Genomic DNA, 19278 nt, shown 5'->3' with positions numbered 1-19278 from the left:
TGGTACATCACCCCAGCGAAATTGGCAAAGATGTATAAGACTGGGGACAAAATGTTTTGGAAATGTAAAAAGAAAGAGGGGGATTTCCATCATATGTGGTGGAAGTGTGAAGAGGTGAGGAGATTCTGGGGTCTTATCTATGAGGAATTTAAAAAGATTTTGAAATACACCTTCCCTAAAAACCCCTAGCCTTCCTTTTAGGAATGGTGGAAGACAAGATTAAGAAAGAGGACCAAACCTTATTCCAATACGCAACGGCAGCTGCCAGGATATTGTTGGCACAGAACTGGAAAACACCTAATATCCCAACAATTAGAGAATGGCAAACCAAATTATTTGAATATATAGACCTAGCAATGATGACACAGAAGATCAGGCATCAGAAAAATTCCAAATTTATTAATGATTGGAATAAATTTATTTTATACATGAAAACGAATTTAGGAAACATTAAAATCACAGTAGGCGTAATATAAAACCAGCGATGAAGAGACAATGGTTGTAAAAGGACACTGCAGAAGATAATAGTGGAATACAGCTCAAACCGTGGTGGGAGGAAATCAGATTAAAGATATAGTATGTAGTTACTTATGTTATATGTATTTTTTGTCTGTATGTATTTTGGTATTCTGTTATGTTTGTGGATTAGTTTTAATATTTGTTGGAAAATAATAATAAAAAAGATTTATATAAAAAAAAGATTGGGATAAATGCGTATTAATCATAATAAATCACACCCCATCAGTATTTTATTAAGCAGAAAAATCGGGTGAAAATCAGCTGTAATTAATAAACAGCTATACTAAATTGATTTTGCATACCAGTTCTAACTTCTCCCTAAGAATTCTGGAATTGTAGTTTGGTGAGGATGCTGAGGACTCACAAGATCCCTCATCCCCCACACTTAAATATGGCTTTTGACAGAGAAGGAATGACCATGAAGCCTGTTTAAATCTTCCCTGGTGTCCTTTGTCTTCTAACATCCTTGAACCATTTTCATCTTGATGATCAGTCTTCTCAAAGCAGCTTTCATCTCCTTATTCCTGAGGGTGTAAATGAAGGGGTTCAGCATGGGGGTCACCACAGTGTACATGAGAGAAGCGACAATGCTGTTCTGGTCAGACTTCCTGGAGAAGGTCGGCTGCAAGTAGACCCAACAGAGGGTGCCATAGAAGAGGACTACCACAGCCAGATGAGAACCGCACGTGGAGAAGGCCTTGCGCTTCCCATTAGTGGATGGGACGTTTAGAATGGTGTAAAAAATGTAGACGTAGGAAATCACAATGAAGAAGAATGGGCCCAAAATATCCAAAAAGCCCTCGATTTGAGCTGTGGTCTTCACAGTGCTTGTGTCTGAGCACGCAAGTCCCAGCAATGGGTAGATCTCACAGAAGAATTGGGGGATCTCCTGAGAGGAGCAGAAGGTCAGATGGGACATTAACAGCGTATACAGAAGGGAATGGAGAGATGCCAGGAGCCAACAACCAACCACCAGTAGGAGGCAACGTTTGTGGTTCATGCGTGTGGCATAGTGTAATGGGTGGCAGATGGCCACGTAGCGATCATAAGCCATGGAAGCCAAGATGAAGCTGTCTGTGTTGCCAAACGCCATGTAGAAATACATCTGCAAAAAGCAACCACCATAGGAGATGGTCTTGACCTGAAAGAGGAGGTTCTGCAGCATCTTGGGGACAATCACAGAAGCAAAGCCCACGTCTGCCAAAGAAAGGTGGCTAAGGAAAAAATACATTAGTGTGTGGAGGAGGTGAGCATCAGAGTAGACCAGCAGGACAATCAGCAGGTTCCCCAGAAGGATCAACAGGTACATGGTGAGAAAGAGCAAGGCAAAGAGATGCTGATGCTCTGGCTGGGCAGAGACATCCAGGAGAATGAACTGCAATGGGCCCGTGTGGTTCTCTTCTCCCATGGCTCAGCTGTGAAAAGTAAGGGCAGAGAGACAGGCATGTATAACTTCTTGACACACCCACTAAAAGGACCAAGGTGAATGTCTTAGGCTGGTGGGGGGAGGGAAGAGAGGCTTGCTCATCCATATGAGTGTCTGGAGGTGGCTGGAGGATGGGTGGCGGCTAATGTATTGAAGCTGAATTCCAACAAGGCAAAAGTATTGTTTCTGGGGGACGGGGTGGGCAGGTGTGGAGAACTCCCTGGTCCTCAATGGGGTAACTGTGCCCTGAAGGACCAGGTGCACAGCCTGGGAGTCTTTTGGATGAACAGCTATGCAGGTTAATTCTGTGTCCAGGGCGGCTGTCTACCAGCTCCATCTGCTATGCAGGCTGAGACCCAATCTGGTCTATGCTTTGGTTATCTCCCACTTGGACTATTGCAATGTGCTCTATATAAATGTGTGTGTGTGTGTGTGTGTGTGTGTGTGAGAGAGAGAGAGAGAGAGAGAGAGAGAGAGAGAGAGATCATGTTAATTTTTTGAAGCATTTGCTATTATTATTTTATGCCTCTTAATAACCAGAGATACAGATGCCTTTGAGGAGGAATTACATGTGACTGGAAACAGAGTGTGCTTATGGGAAGTGGGGAGTAAATGCATCCCTTTGCCATCACTAAATGACAACTGCAATCTGCATGAGATGCTCTCAGTTGTCACACCATGGATTTTCTAAACTACATGGTACCTGCTCTTGGAGAAATTATTCCTTCCCTTCAGGGTTTGTGCTAAAGCATGGAAGTGGACACATGAGGAGCTCTCAAATTAAGAGAGTGAGAGAATAAATCAGACTAAAAAAGGAAGGAGAGAAGAGTAGATGGTCTACCTCATTCATCCCTTCATCTCAGGAAATGTTTCTTTTAAACCTCCTGCCATTAAGAATCATATCCATAACAGCAGAGTCCTCAAGATACCACTCTGTCTGTCTGTAAACCTAGAAGGATCCTCTTGAGTACCTCTGAAATTTGTTGCAAGTCACCTTGTGGAAAATCTTTTAGAAATGAGACACGTGAATACGATGATAAATAAATAATCTTGGATGCTGACTGCTGCCTACCTAACAGATTCCTTTCCCTTCTTTACTTTCTGTAGTTGCTATTAGAACACATTCTCTAAGGAAACACTGGGGGATATTTGGCATTTACATTCACAGAAGGTATTTGTGTTTGTGTGTGAAAGTAAATTCATTTCTGCTCTACACCATAAGCCTTCTTGTTTGATCCACGTTGAGTTGATCTGCCGTTGCTCTTGTCAGTATCTCAAAACGGCTGAATTACACCCTCTCTCTGCAATGGAGGACGAGTTGGGAGAGAGCAGACAGCATAAGCAAATCAATATTGTGTGGAAAGAGTTTGCAATGGAACCAAACGAAATGGATGCCTTTATAGAAAGCAGGAGAGCTCTGAGCCCCCAGCTGGAGAGGTCCAGGGCAACTACAGGGCCCAATCCCAGGTTAGCAAAGATTCCTGGCTCCAGGCAACCCAGATTTTATACAGTGCAAGTGCTCAGCAGGTAAGGAATGTCCAACTTGCTCAGCAGGTTGTCATCTCAATGTGGAAGAAGTCATCAGATTCCAGCAGGAAGTGAGCAAATGAAATGAGGTCCAGTGGTTGAAAGGGAATTGGGGTGAGCAGGGGAAAGTCGTGGCATGACAATCCATTAGCACTGTGACTCAGCCAGAAATGTCGAGTTAGTGAAGCTCTCTGCTGCAGAAAAATGTCTGTCTATCGCGCAGTGTCACTGCTGGTCTTGCAGTCCCTACGTTACAAAAGAGATTTATCTTCCTTTCTTGAGTCCTAGCTGGGTTGTTGCAGCATGGAAGAGCATGCATCTGCATGGCATTGGGGTATTTTTCAGTTGAGAAGATGCTTTATGTCTCTGAGGGACATGTTTTATTTCCCTGTGTCAGTGGTGTTTGGCACTGTGTATCCCACAAGGAACTTGTTAACTTCGAAACAGCTCCCTTCACTTGGGAATCCTCCAGTGCCACCACTCCTTCCACTTGAAGAATGGCCATAGGGTGTTTCAAGTGGTGTTTACAAGCACAGATGTGGCAGATTTAAGGCTTGTTGGATCTACTTTGTTTGTTGCTAGGATGCCCCCTGTCCGCCCCTGAGTATCTACCACCCAGAGACAAGAACAGAAGATAATACTGTTAGACTTGAAGAGCAAGGGGCTTCTGGGCACATTCCGAGCCCTAAGAGTTGGCTTTCAGAACCAGAATTAAACTGAGCTTATGGTCTTTGACTCAAAAGTCCACCCCTGATTAGCTATCTTCAGTTCAGCTGTCTAATTTAGGTGGGGAAAGTGGTTGTAGCCAGGGCTTTTTTTTCAACCAGAACTTACCGGAACTCAGTTCTGGCACCTCTCAGGTGGGCACCATTGCCATTTTAGGAGAACAAGGGAGGGGAGTTCTGGCACCTCTTTTTCTAGAAAAATAGCATTGATTGTAGCACTGTTGTCGTTGATAAACAACTGGAAATAAGAAACACTTATTGATCTGCTACAAGTCACCCAGATAGATTTACCAGTAGATCCCAGTATACCTTCTGTCCACCTCTGCACCAAAGAAGCAGGCAGCAGTTATATAAAAGAAAATCCTTTATTTTTATTGTTGCACTGTTTACGGCATCTGCCGAAAACATTTTTGCTTAGGCAGATCGACTCACATATGTAGCTGACATGTATCTTAATGTGTAGTTTCATCTTATGATGTATATTTCCCTCTGAATTTCTCTAATCTTTTATTACTATTTTTATTACTTCCATCCAACAGAAAAGATACCATATCAACAGAAGAGAAATATTACACTAATAATCTCCAGTTATCTTCCGCATCAGAACTTTAAGAATCCATCATTAACACTCAGAAATACTCCATGTAACCTACAGCAATCCAAACATTTATTCCATCTTTACATGAAAATATTTTGTCAATAATGATGATGATGATGATATGATTTATACCTCAGCCATCTGGCTTATATAATATTTCTTAAACATTATATAAAGTTTATGGGACTATATAAAAGGTAAAGGTACCCCTGAACGTTAGGTCCAGTCGCAAACGACTCTGGGGTTGTGGCGCTCATCTCGCTTTACTGGTCAAAGGAGCCAACATTTGTCTGCAAACAGTTTTTCTGGGTCATGTGGCCAGCATGACTAAGCCGCTTCTGGCGAAACCAGAGCAGCGCACAGAAATGACATTTACCTTCCCGCTGGAGTGGTACCTATTTATCTACTTGCACTTTGACGTGCTTTCAAACTGCTAGGTGGGCAGGAGCAGAGACCGAACAATGGGAGCTCACCCCGTTGCGGGGATTCAAACCGCTGACCTTCCGATCGGCAAGCCCTAGGCTCAGTGGTTTAGATCACAGCACCACCCGCATCCTATGGGACTATATAGTAATAGCAAATTTAACAAATCATATGGTATTGGGGTTATACATTGTCCCCCTTTCAATACTGTTAGTTTCTGCAAAAGTTTTGGGGCAGGCATACTGCTTCATTTCCATTTCCATGCCACAAATTTTCCAGGAATATTTTTGTTCTGCTTTTGTATTGCTGTATTGCAAGAGTGACCCTCTGGATGGCAATCATGCAGTAACACTGGGGGAGTGTGTTGTGTGGAGGGTTCAGTATCTATCCACTACTTATGCACTATTCCTGCCTCAGTGATATTTTGCAGAATGCATATACAGCCTCCCTCCCCACCTGAAGCTTCTTGGTACCAGGCTATAGAGTTGGGAGTATCCTATACCTGGGGCTAGGAGGATGTGCATCATGGATTAGGTTCCTTTGAGAGACTGTGGAAGTTCAGTTGTGAGTTCATTTTCTTTCTGGCTTGTATCTGTGTAGTTCAGAGTGAAGAGGAAAATGTGGATTCTGTTCCCATATCAGGGCCTTCTGCTTGCTAGAGGCTACACTCACTGAGCTATCTGCAAACACATTGAGTTCCTCTGTGGTGGATGTCCTTTCTCAGTGGAGAAGCACCTCCACTTCTCTCCAGTCTAGGCCTCTCCCCACTGCCAGTAGACCTGAGGGTTAGGATTGCTCTGCCATGTGTTTTAATATTACTGTAAGTCACCCTGTGAATGTAAATAAAGAACTAATTATATTATGAATTCATTTATTATAACAGTTTTTATATATCAGCCTTTAATACAATTCACAACAAAATAAGAGGTTCCCCAGAAGCCCAAGGAGAGGGAAATGGGGAAGAGGAGTCCCTGGAAGTCCGGTGCAGATGAGAGACCCAGCAGGATGAATCGAGTAAGGTCAGCTTGTTCCATGGCTCTAATGAGAATGTGAATGCATTCTTATTCATATCTCAGTCCCGCATTTCATCTAGATGCATAGATCCATTTGGGGGTGGATAAGAAGAAATACATTTCTTTACTTTAAACATTTGATATGCCAGCCTTCTGTTGAAAGGAATCTTGCAACCTAACTATTAAAAATAGTTAAATATTAAATTATTAATTAAATAAGTAAAAATAATCAGCACACAGCACTGGAATGCCTGTATCTTTAAGAAGATTTTAAAGGTATATTAAAAGACCTGGGGGAATTTTAAAAGTTCTTCATCTGGCAGTGAAGAACAGAGGCACACTGAAAGCTGCCTGATACCATCTCAGCCCAATCGTCCAGAGAACTCAGTCCTGCTGACATGGACTGACATGACAGCAGCCCTCCCTGGAGGTTCCTGGGATTGAATTTGGGACTGTTTGCAAGCAAAGCAGTTGCTCTACCTCCAAGCTAAGACGCCTCCCCTGAATATTTGTCAACAGGCAAGTCTCTCTTTGAAGAGAAGTGTGGGGCCACCACAGAAAAGGCTCATTCCTGAGTTGTTACATGTCTAACGTCTGAAAGTGAGGGCACAGAAAATGACCTCAGTATTCAGCAAAGTTCCCATGGAGCAAGCAGCCTTTCTTTTAGACACCTCTAAATAGGGCTTTGAAGGTTACACTTTGAATTGTACTCAGAAGCAGTTCAGCAACTACAGCATAAATTTAGCTGGAGCAGATATTGTGGTTTTATATATGTAGCAAATGGTTGAAGAGCTAGATAAAAGTTGGCATCTTCCCACTGATTGCCCTCTTTGTTGGTTTTCCAAACTGGTGCATGGCTGAGTCTTTAATCATCTCATATCCTCTATGCCTCTTGTCCTCTGAAACCAAAGCCTTAGTAGCCTTCTCATTGCCTCGTGCATCTCAGTGTTCCTCAAGCTATATATGAAAGGATTGAGCATCGGCGTCACCACCGTATAGAATATAGATGCCACTTTCAATCTGGAGCCAGAGTAGGTGGACGAGGGGCGGATGTAGGTACCCATCAGGCTGCCATAGAATATGGCCACAGTGGTGAGGTGGGCGCCGCAAGTGGAGAAGGCCTTATACTTCCCAGAAGCTGATGGAACCTTCAAAACCATCGATAAAATGAAGAGGTAGGAGAGGAGAATGAGTATGAGAGGTCCAAGCATTGTTGCTGTGCCTTCAATCATGAGCAGTGTTTCAGCTGATGAGGTGTCTGAGCAGGAGAGCTTGAGCAAAGGGTGCATGTCGCAGAAGAAATGGGGGATTTCTCGGGAGCCACAGAAGGAAAGTTTAGAGATCGTAGATATATACAGTATTCCCTGGGAAAAAGACAGGAGCCAAGACCCAGAAGCCAACAGCAGGCAGCGCTTGTAGCTCATGATGGTCGTGTAATGTAGCGGGTGGCAGATGGCCACGTAGCGGTCATATGCCATGGAGGCCAAGAGGAAGTTATCTGTGGTGCAGAAGACCACAAAGAAATACAGTTGGGCCAGGCAGCCGTTGTAGGAGATGGTGTTTGATTGAGAAACCAAGATGTGCAGCATCTTGGGCACAGTGTTGGAGCTGAATCCTAGGTCAGCCAAGGACAGGTGGCTGAGGAAGAAGTACATGGGGGCATAGAAGAGAGAGCTGTTGGAGAAGATCAGGATGATGATCAAGAGGTTCCCCAGAAGGCTAATTAGGTACATAAAGAGGAAGATGGGAAAGAGGAGCCCCCCAAACTCTGGCGCAGAGGAGAGGCCCAGGAGGATGAATCCAGCAAAGCTGGTTTGGTTGTCTTGTCCCTTTTCCATGGCTCTGCTGAGAATGGAAATAAAAGAAATAGAATCATGTTCTTATTTACACCCAGGTTCTATACTTCATCCTATGCAATAATAAAATAAATACATCTAGTTTCAAAGATGATAGATGCAGGGAAGGGGAAACAGTGACCATCTTATTATAATCAAGCAGACAAATTGGGCTTCCTCTCTACCTTGGTGCCCTTTGGATAATTATGGCCTTTTAAACAGGGAGGGTATTGCTTTTGTTTATTACTGTGTTGTGCGTTTTTGTGTTTCTATACTGTAAACTGCCCTGTGATCCTTGGCTGAAGGGAGGCACAGAAATTTAATAAATGAATAAAAGAATAGGCTGGCTTTATTCAAGATCTGCTGGTTTTGCACTGATTCCCTAACTACGAACATTCTGCTCCTTCCTCACAAGAATTCCAATGCTGCAATCCTGTACCTGCTTACCTGGAAGTAAACTCCATTAAATACAAAGAGCCTTACTTCTGAATAGGCATGCAGACCATTGTAATGTAGGGACTCAGCTGTACAGCTGCAAATAAACGTTTTAAGTGTGTTTTAAGTGCAACATACAATGTGACACTAGATGCCGATGGTGAGCCTTATGGGAAATTCAATGTATTTTTAAAAAATGCTTAAAGAAACATTTCCAAACCAGTTTTTATATTTGTCTAGATTCCACCTAGGTTAACTATAGACTGAATTCTTAATGACTACTTGGATTTCAGCTTCTTACTGTGTGGTAGCATTTGAAGAAAACAGTATGTAGGGAGTACCTTCTCTCAGATTAAACTACCAGAGGAAAGATAAGTCTTGGTTGTTAGGATGAAAGGGAGGGGGGAAGTGGGAAAGTTAGTAGGTTTTCAGAATTACAGAGAGTCCAAGTACTAGAAAGAAAGAAAGAAAGAAAGAAAGAAAGAAAGAAAGAAAGAAAGAAAGAAAGAAAGAAAAGTTCACTAAAGGGGAGGGGGAAACAGCAGCTCTTTAGGATACCAGAGATTTCTCTAGCCTGGTGTCCAAATAACTGAATCATCAATCACAGTTCTGATTTCACTCACGGCTAAAAAATTCTGAAAGTTGGCCTCTTCCCCCACTTTTTATATGCATCCCTTTACATTTATATGCCTGTTGCCTTTGCCCATGGAGTTTTCTTGGCAGGGATACTGGAGTGGCTTGCCGGTTCCTGCTCCAGGTGGATCAAGTTTGGTCAAAACTCTCCACGATGACCCGTCCATCTTGGGTGGCCCTGCATGCCATAGCTCATAGCTTCTCTGAGTTATTCAAGCCCCTTCACCATGGGAAGGCAGTGATCCATGAAGGGGTACATTTACTTTTACTTTACATTTACTTACGTTGAACTGCATTTGCCACTTTGTTGCTCATCTGCCCGTCAGCCTCCCTGAGTTTGAAAATGGAATTCATTATTTACCTCTGCACTCACCCAAAATAATGGTTGTTTCCTGCAAACAGTGCTGCTGGGGTCAAATACAGTACCAGGGAGATTAATGTTGGGGAAATAGTGTCCAGATCAGAAAAAACTTTCTGGATTAGGCTCTGTGCAGCTGCTCTCCCCCCCCCCCCGGCCGCTTTTCCCCAAAATGAAAATGGCCAGATTATGAACACATATTTAAAAGAATACACAATATTTAATTTTCCCCAGAGACAACGGCAAAATAACATTCAGAGGGATACCTGGGCATCTTGAAAAAGGCATTTATGAAAAAGCTCAGCAGTTTCTAAAATAAGGTTCCTGCATCTATCCTGTTCCTTTTGGAGCTGTATAGCAAGGATGAGGAGCCTGTGGCTCTCCAGATGCTGTTGAATGTTGTAGTGGTTGGGAGTTACTCGTGCGTAATCCTGCCCCGTTTGAGCATTGGATTGCCTGGTTAAACCCTCCGGACTGCACAGCCCATCTCAGCGTGGCTGCCCTTAGTCACTCGTAGAATCTGTCTGTGGGCGTTTCTTAAAGCGTTGCCAACATAAGAGTTGTTTGACGCCCAAGCGCTTCCGCCTCTCACTGCGCGGGAGTCTCCTGCGCAGGGTGGGCGTGGGCAGCGGGGTGCTTGGGCTCTCCTCACTAACTTCCAACGAAGAGTCCTGGAGCCCCTGCACCTCCCTGTCCCGTTGCTCTCCTGGATCCCTGGTGTTACACTCATTCTCGTCCCCCTCTTCCCAGCTGAGTCTCCCCCTAGCGCTGGGACCTTCTCCTGCAGAATCAGAGAGCCTCTCCTTCTCCCGTGCCTCTGATGTCAGTTCCCTGACAGACGTCATCTCCCTTTAGCCCCAGACAGTATGCCCAAGCATGAGAGATGATGGCAGTCCAGAAACACCTGGAGGACCACAGGGTCACCATCTCTGCTGTATCGTGTCACCTGTGCAGCATCAATCACCACCCTGGAAACATAGCAGAATATTACCTACAAGGTTCAGACTCACCTTGTTGAATCTTGGTAGTTTGACAAAGGGATAGTAATGACGATGATGATAAAATGTTTTCTGCTTTCCTATATGGAGGGAAAGCAATTGGAGATTGTGCAACTAGCTTAAGGCGGCAATCAGCATAAAACAGGACCTTTAGATTTCAATGTGAAATTAATGAACCGATGGGAAGCCGGAATTCCGGTGAGAAAATAAGTCAGAGAGAAGAGGATAAATGTAATCAACTGTCGATCATGCTAAATGGTAATGAAAATCCCAGCTATGCTTGCAAAGTTGAAAGGGCAAGAACGGCCTGCATACCTGGACATTGGTTTCACTGAAGTAAATAAACTGAAGCAGCAGCAAAGAAGAGCATATAAACGTTGTATCAAACTGGAGAACATTTCAGTGGCGTGGGCTTTGGTTGCCAAGGACAAAAGCAGCAGGAGAGCATAACTCCACAGGGAAGTTGTTAATCAAAATTAGAGCACCGCACTGCAGGTTCTGTGGTATGAAATTTCCAAGTCCCTCCATACAGCCAACGGGATTTTCCAACCAAACTTTTACTCACTTTTCCACTTTAGTGAAAGATAACTTATGACACAGGTCCTCAACCTTTGGGGGCCTGAGAGCATAGCTGGAAATCTAAGAAACTGTTATGGGCACCAGAAAATACCCTTTTCATAGAAGAGAAACTGGCAAGTCTCAGAACAGCCCCCTCCAAATAGGCAAAACAACCCCCCAAACAAACAAAAAGTAGAAAATATCCTCCCACGAAAAAAACACAGACTCGTAATCTGGGGAACCGGGTTCGCGTCTCTGCTCCTCCACATGTAGTTGCTGGGTGACCTTGGGCTAGTCACACTTCTTTGAAGTCTCTCAGCCCCACTCACCTCACAGAGTGTTTGTTGTGGGGGAGGAAGGGAAAGGAGAATGTTAGCCACTTTGAGACTCCTTCGGGTAGTGATAAAGCGGGATACCAAATCCAAATCCAAACTTCTCCGTATCAAATAACTCCCATCCAAAAAACCCTCCTCAATTTATTTTTAAAAAACATGGGAGGGGCATGGGGCCTTGTTTGTGAGGGTACTATGATGCCCACAGCCACATTGGGGACCCCAGACATACGCCATATCTAAGGATGAGCTTTCGGAGGAAATTTCAGAAAATAATACAATGCATGATCTTCAAAGTCATCTTTACAACAAACCTATAAGTAGGTCAGTTTTATTATTACTCCCCTTTTTGCAGATCAGGGACTGAGACAAAGGCCAGTCATGCACATTCCAATCTTTGCCTGTCAGGTAGATTTGTTTGTGCAATGTTTTCTTCAGTTTGGGGTTGGTGTGTTTTACCAACATGGAGGCTATAGGGTGGTGAGCTTTGTGAAACCTCTACTTAATCCATAAGGCTTGACAGGGTAGAACTGATTGACAAAGTAGAAGTACTGGGAAGCTTGGGAGGAAGTCAGCTTGCTGTTGATGCCTGGAAAGGTCCCAGAATAAATAATTCAACAGTCGGTCTGTGAGCACTTAGAAAAAAAGGCAGTGATTACTAAGATACAACATGGGTTTCTCAAAAACAAATCATGCTACATGAATCTCATTTCTTCTTCTTTTTGATAGTGCTGCAGGGTTGATGGAATGCTGTTGACACAGTGTACCTTGATTTCAGTAAGGCTGAAATTTCTGTGTAAAATAGCAATAAAAAATAAGGAAAAGCTGTAAAAAAATAGACAATATAAAAAGAATAAAGTAATAATTATAAGTACATTCAATAACAGAAATGGTAAATACATTGGGAGCTGACGGGAAGTCTTTTGTATCATAAGAATGTATGGTGAAAGGGATTGTATAGGATTAAATTAGTTTTTATTTGTATATTCAATACACAAGATTGTTTTTGTTATTAATCAGTTTCAATAAAGCGTTAAAAAAAATGATATGCTTGTGGATTTTGTAGCTGATTGACTGACCCAACCCAAAGAATACTCATTAATGGTTTCTTGTCTTCCTGGGGGGAAAGTGGCAAGTGGCATGCTCCAGGATTCTGTCCTGGTCCTGCTGTTGTTCAACGTCTTTATCAATGACTTGGATGAAGGAATTGAGGGGATGCTCATCACATTCACAGATGATACCAAACTGGGAGGGGTTGCTAATGTTGCAGAAGACAGAATCAGGATTCAAGATGGCCTTAACAGTTTTGAAAAATGTAAGATTCTACACTTAGGTGGGAATAACCAGCTGCACAATTATAAAATTTGGACATATAAGGACACCTGGCATGTGTCTAACTCTGGCTAATGTGCCAACTTTCTTTTTACGTATTTGCTCATGTGCAAATTGAATAAGCTCCACCCCTCCCCCGGTACAGACACAAGAGCTATACAGAATCACATCTGATCAGCCCGGACACCAGAGCCGTCTTTCCTATTGGGCTTACTGGCGTGTTGCGCCAGGGCACTGGCCTCTCAGGGGTGCCCCAGCGAGTGGAGGAGCTGTATGGCTTTGCCAACGGCCTCCCCTTTCCCTGCACACCTACCAGCTGTGCCCCATCAACCATATGGCTGGCGGGCATGCAGCTTCCTTCCCAAGTCTCCGCAGGAGGAGAGCAACTCTGGGAAACGGGGGGGGGGGGGGGAGAGGCACCAGGGGGATCTTTGAACCACGGCGCCAGATATGCTTAAGACGGCCCTGCCAGACACTGAGGTCCAGCTCCGAGGGCCTTCTGGCGGTTCCCTCATTGTGAGAAGTGAAGTTACAGGGAACCTAGCAGAGGGCCTTCTGAGTACTGGTGCCGACCTTGTAGAACTCCTGTCAGATGTCAAAAAGATAAATAATTCTACAACCTTCCACAGACATCTGAAGGCAGCCTTGTATCGGGAAGCATTTAATGTGTGATGTTCTGATATTCAAAACTTGCTACACACACTCCAGCTGGCAAGATATTCACACTAGGGCAGGCCCACCCATGAAGTAAGGTGAGGCGATTGCCTCAGGCAGCAGGATCCAAGGGGAGGCAGATCTGGCCTCCAATGAATGAATTGACCACTGCTGCTCCTTCCTGATCTAGATCTTCACTCATTCCTTCTTCCCCAAGGGGGGCACCATTTTGTGGTTCACGTCACAAGCCCAAAGGTCTTGCACTGGCCCTGGCTCATGCATTACAAATATTTTAATTGTACAACTCTGCGAGGATTGGAAACTTTCCTGTGAAGTCACTGCATGCATCCATTTAAAATGGGTGTATACTTTTACCCTTATGCCCAACAAAGAATTTGCACACCACGAAATAGAGGAAGATTGGTTTATTACAGAGAAATGAAAGCAGTGCCCAGCAAAGCAAGGATGGAGCTGAAAAACAAAATAGGAAAAGGTAAGGGAACACCTAGTTACTTGAAATGAATTCAATTCTCCAGGGAACATAGGCACCGACTCCATGGGGCCTGAGGGGGCTCGAGCCCCCTCAAAAAAAATTTTTGGGGGGCTCAGCCCCCCCAATAATCTCAGGCGCCCTTCCAGCAGAGCGCCGCCGCCGTCCCCCGCCTCCTCCCCACCTGCTCCCTCGCCAGCCAGCCAGCCAGCCGTGCGCCCTAGTCGGAGAGCCCCGGCCGTCCCCCGCGAGATTGGGGAATCCCCGGGGGCGGGGGCTCCTGCCTCGCTGCTTCGCAGCACCACCACCACTGCCAAGGCACTGCCGGGGGGAATTTCCTTCCTCCTGGCGGTTTCAGCTCGCCCTCTCTTCATCCGGCTAGCCCGTTTCCCGCATATCAGCTGTTCCGGAGCTGATTAATAGGCGCAGCACGCTCTCCCCTATTCGCTCACGAGGGGGTGGCGCCACTTTATTTGCATATTCATGAGCTTATTTGCATATTCATGAGCTTATTTACATTTCACGAGCTTTCCCGGGCCCCCCCAATATTTTTTATAAGTCCGCGTCCCTGCCAGGGAATGATGAGCTGCACCAAGGGTCCTAGAAGGAGCTCGGGGATGTAATCTCAGAACCTCTGTCTATAATCTTTGAGAATTCTTGGAGAACAAGTGAGGTCCCTGCTGTGTGGAGGCGAGCAATTTCTGTCCCCATCTTCAAAGTGGGATGGGAGCAAGACCAGTCAGCTTGACACTGATACCAGAAAAGGTCCTAGAACAAAGAATTATCGTACTTGATCAGTCTGTGAGCATTTAGAAAAGGATGCTGTGATTACCAAGACCCAGCATGGCTTTCTCAAAAACAAGTCATGCCAGACAAATCTCATTTTTTTTAATTTTATTTTATAGCATTACAAGTGGATCAGGGGAATGCTGTGGATGTAGAGAGTCTTGATTTCAGTAAGGCTTTTGACAAAATCCCCCTCTAGAGGAGATATGACAGTCATCTTCAAATACCTAAAGGGCTATCACATGGAAGATGGAGCAAGCTTGTTTTATCCTACTCCAGGGGGTAAAATCTGAACCAATGGTTTAAGTAACAAGAGATTGGGGCTAAACATCTGGAAAAATTTTCTGAAGACAGTAGAATGAACTTCCTTGGACGTGGGTGGCCTCTCCTTCTTTGGAGGTTCTTAAGCAGAGTTTAGATAGCCATCTGCCATTAATGCTTTAGTTGAGATTCCTTCATTGCAAGGGGTTGAACTAGATGACCCTCAGGGTCCCTTCCAACTCTACATTTCAGCAATTGTATGATTCTATGATTCTAAATGGGTGCTGTGTTGGGCAGGACGATTACACATATATGGGCAGCTATGCAATCATTAAGTCCGTGTTTCTCAAACTTGGATCCCCAGATGTTGTTGAACTAGAATTCCCATCACCACTGACCACTGGTCCTGCAAGCTAAGGATTGTGGGAGTTGTAGTTCAACAATAGCTGGAAACCCAAGTTTGAGAAACACACTGTGTGAGTGAATAATGCAAAGACCATTTGGTTGCCTTTACTATTCCTGAATCATAAATCTACTCTTGGAAGATTTAATTATCTATTTGAAGTCTGGTTACTACTTACAGGGGAGTGATTTTTAATATAAGGCAAATGTAAGATTATGATGCTGATCTTTACTTTTTTTGTCAATCAATCCTTTATTAGGCATATCAAACCCCACATTATAAAACAAACACCGTATACAGATTGTGGAAAATACGAATTCAGCATAACAATTTGCATAAATAATACAGTATAACACTACCACATCACTGACCAATCAAGAACTACTAAATCTCTCTATAATGGCCCAGTCTTTCCACATGGACAGCACACAAAAATTTAGCCACTATTAAAGTAATTTGATCATTCCTGTCCGAGAGCAGGTCCTGAACCGTTGGTTGCATAGAACCAAGCCTGTTAAGTTGTAAGGCCTCTAATAATCGTCTTCCGGCATAAATGCCAAAATCACAAGAAAAGAAAATATGCTCCAATGTATCAGGTTCCTACCTACCACATTTGCAGAGATGCTCTGCTTCTGGGAGAGCTAAATATCTTCCTCTTACTTTCATCAAGGGAAACATATTAAATCTGGCTAGCATAAACAGCCTGCACAGTTCATGATTCTTCAGATTTGTCATGTAACCCTTTTGAAAATCTCTACACAAAGGGAGATTTAAATAGAGAGGAGAGTAAGTGTTGTGCTTTGCAACCTCAAGAGTGGAGAGAACACTTTTTCCTGTAAAATTCTTCCTGATAATTTCCCAGGTATCTTTGGCGTCAGAATTTTCAAAGTCAATTAGATGAAGCCCTATTGAGTTCAATTTTCTCCTACAAATCAATGATAAATTGTAAATTACATTATCACTTAAGAGGTCGTAAAGGAGAGAGTTAGGAGATAGGGCTCTATAATGTAGGAAGATCCAATATTCCAAGGTTCTCAGCCATACTCTTACTGATAAAGGAAGTATTCCCAACTCACAACATATTGATTCATATTTGATAGAATTTGCAAGTCCTAATAATGGCCTCAGAAGGGATGTGTGAAATTTATCCAACCTCTTAAGGTCACCTGAAATCCACACTGGGGTGCCATATAAAAGTTGGGCACAAAGTTTCATATCAATCACTTGCAATACAGCTGGAATATATCTATTTCCTACAGGAGAAAAAAATAGGATTTAATATGGTGAGCTGTCACTTTAGCTTTAGCTATTGCAGCACAGATATGTGTGTTCCAGTTCATGTTATTTTTAAATACAATTCCCAGATAATTGAAATGCTTAACTTCTTGTATTAGATGTCCATTGATTATCCAATTTTTTTGGGTTCCCTCTCTTTGTAAATTGCATAATTTTTGTTTTCATAGTTATTTTTGAGGTTATTAAGAGAGCAAAAGATTGAAAAGCTCTTAAATATTTTTTTTAAGCCTAAAGAGGAAAGTGAGATAATTACCGCATCATCTGCATAAAGTAATTAAAAAACTGGGATATTATTTAAATAAGGAATATGAGTGGTTACATTTTGAAGAAATAATGAAAGGTCAGATAAAAAGAGATTAAATAGGGTAGGGGCCAGGATACAGCCTTGCCTAAAACTCCTCGGTTATTCAGAATTGGTCCTACAAATCTACCATCTTTTGAAACTTTAACATATATTTGGTTATTGGAGTGTAAACTTTGAATCAATGTAAGCAGGTATGGGACAATACCAAGGTGTTCTAATTTGGTCCACAGTTTATTACGATTGACCGAATCAAAGGCACTTTTAAAATCTACAAATGCTACAAAAAGTCTTTGTTTGTTTCTCAAGACATATTTGTCTACAAGATGACTTAACACTAGACACTGGTCAAGAGTTGAAGAACCTGTCTTGAAACCAGCTTGTTCCTTACCTTTTGTAAGCATCGATTCTTCCAGTTTAATAAGCAGGAATTTGGCATAGATTTTACTTATGCATGGTAACAAACTAATAGGCCTGTAATTCTCTTGGCAATTCCTATCACCTTTTTTAAAAATCGGCACCACTATTGAGTTATTTCATGATTTAGGTACAAGGCCTAAATGATTAATAGAGTTAAAGAGCTGGACAAGATTAGTGGCCCACTATTCCACATTTAATCTCAGCAGATCTATTGAGATGCCGTCCATACAGGGGATTTTCCTTGCTTTAGCGAAAGAATTATCTTTTTCATCTCCACAACATTAATTTGAAATTGTGTGGTTATTGCTGAAGAAGATTTAAAATTTTCTATCTTAAAAACCTGGGAATCATAAAAAACAGTGGTAAAATGCGTAATCCAAGCTTCATCACTTATATTAGGAAAGTCAGTGGTAGCTTTTATTGAAAGGAGTGACCAAAAGGTTTGGGTATCTTTAATTTCTAAAGCAGTGATAATTTTAGACCATTTGGCTTGTGAAAGCACAGATTTTTTTTCCAGGAGCATGTTCTTAAAAGCGTTTTTCATTTCAAAATAGGTATTCCAGAGACCTTGGGAGTTAGTGATAGAGGCTTCTTTTAGACAGGCTCTGAGTTCTTTCTTATGGTTGATATATTCTTTATCAAACCAATTATACTTATTTGAAGGTTTTTTTTGCTGAACTGGAGATTTCAAAAGGAAGAAAATAATTCCTGAATTAGTATTAGGGTTAATATATTTGTTCTGCTATCCAAGTGATGTTGGCTCCCACTCCTGCTACTATAAGGTGTGACAGCAAAAGACACTAATGAAAATGGCGCCTAATGATCCTCTTCAAGGCTGCTTTCATTTCACTGTTCCTGAGACTGTAGATGAAGGGATTCAGCATAGGGGTCACCATGGTATACATGACAGCAGCCACAGTGTCCTTGCGATCCGAGTTGTTGGAACGTGGCTTGAAATAAATCCAGCTCACAGTGCCATAAAACAAGACCACCACAGCAATGTGGGACCCACACGTGGAGAAAGCCTTTTTCTTTCCAGAGTTGGATGGAATCTTCAGGATGGTGTAGAAAATGCCCATATAGGAGATGACGATCAGCACAAACGGCCCCAGGACCTCCACCGACCCTTCAGTCAGAATCAGCATTTCTATGACACTGCGGTCTGAGCAAGAGATCTCCAACACAGGGTAAAGATCGCAGAAGAAATGTGGGATCTCTCTAGAGTCACAGAAAGACATGTGGGACATCAAAATGGTATAAAGCAGAGAGTGGACAATAGGGATAACCCAGGACACTGTTGCTAGGAGGAGGCAACGCTTACGGTTCATCAGGGCAGAATAACGCAGGGGGAAGCAGATGGCCACGTAACGGTCGTAGGCCATGGAAGCCAACAGGAAGCTGTCTGAGTTGCCAAAACACACGTAAAAGTACATCTGGACCAGGCAGCCATGATAGGAGATGGTCTTTTTCTGAGACAACAAGTTTTCTAGCACTTTAGGGATGGTGGTGGAGGTGAAGCCCAAGTCAGCTAAGGCTAGGTGGCTGAGGAAGAAATACATAGGAGCCTGGAAGAGCCGTAAATCAGAACGGATCAAGAAGATGATTGTTGCGTTCCCCAGAAAGGCCAGCAGGTACATGGAGAGGAAGAGCAGGAAGAGGAGCCCTTGGAACTCTGGCTGGATTGGGAAGCCATGGAGGAATAACTCAGAGAAGTCTGTTGCATTCCCAGGACTCATTAGGCTTAATCTGCCATAGGGGCAAGAAGAAGAAATGTTTAGGCTAGTAAATTCTCCACCCTCTGCTTGCTAGCTGCCCAAACTGAACTATGCGGAAATCCCTCTTTCCTCTCCTCATATCATATTCTCCATGTCTGTTTTTGAGATACTGCCAGACATTGACATAGCAAGGGACTTTAAGACTTTGGATTAGAAGCTGAAGAGCCTTAGGGTACAGGT

The 19278-nt window shown here is 43.2% G+C and overlaps 3 protein-coding genes and 1 long non-coding RNA gene across 4 annotated transcripts in view; 1 reads left to right on the top strand and 3 right to left on the bottom strand.

Annotated features, from left to right (window-relative positions):
• Positions 1-19278, top strand: part of LOC309522363 — a 232603-nt gene that overhangs the window by 12346 nt on the left and 200979 nt on the right. The gene's annotated exons all lie outside the window — the stretch shown is intronic.
• Positions 977-1927, bottom strand: LOC309522598 (olfactory receptor 1468-like; the record flags this gene model as incomplete). Its single annotated transcript, XM_082205989.1, has 1 exon — positions 977-1927. The coding sequence occupies one exon, from the start codon at positions 1925-1927 to the stop codon at positions 977-979; it is 951 nt and encodes a 316-aa protein (XP_082062115.1).
• Positions 7101-8069, bottom strand: LOC309522286 (olfactory receptor 1f45-like; the record flags this gene model as incomplete). The annotated part of the gene is made up of 1 exon (XM_082205536.1): positions 7101-8069. One exon carries the CDS (start codon positions 8067-8069, stop codon positions 7101-7103), a length of 969 nt encoding a protein of 322 aa, XP_082061662.1.
• LOC309522292 (olfactory receptor 1E5-like) lies at positions 18124-19059 on the bottom strand (the record flags this gene model as incomplete). The annotated part of the gene is made up of 1 exon (XM_082205543.1): positions 18124-19059. One exon carries the CDS (start codon positions 19057-19059, stop codon positions 18124-18126), a length of 936 nt encoding a protein of 311 aa, XP_082061669.1.

This window comes from Podarcis vaucheri (assembly GCF_965113315.1).
Source record: "Podarcis vaucheri genome assembly, chromosome: 17".
Classification (NCBI taxonomy): domain Eukaryota; kingdom Metazoa; phylum Chordata; class Lepidosauria; order Squamata; family Lacertidae; genus Podarcis; species Podarcis vaucheri.
Note: the sequence above shows the minus strand (reverse complement) of the source record. Positions and strands in the feature narration are given on the sequence as shown.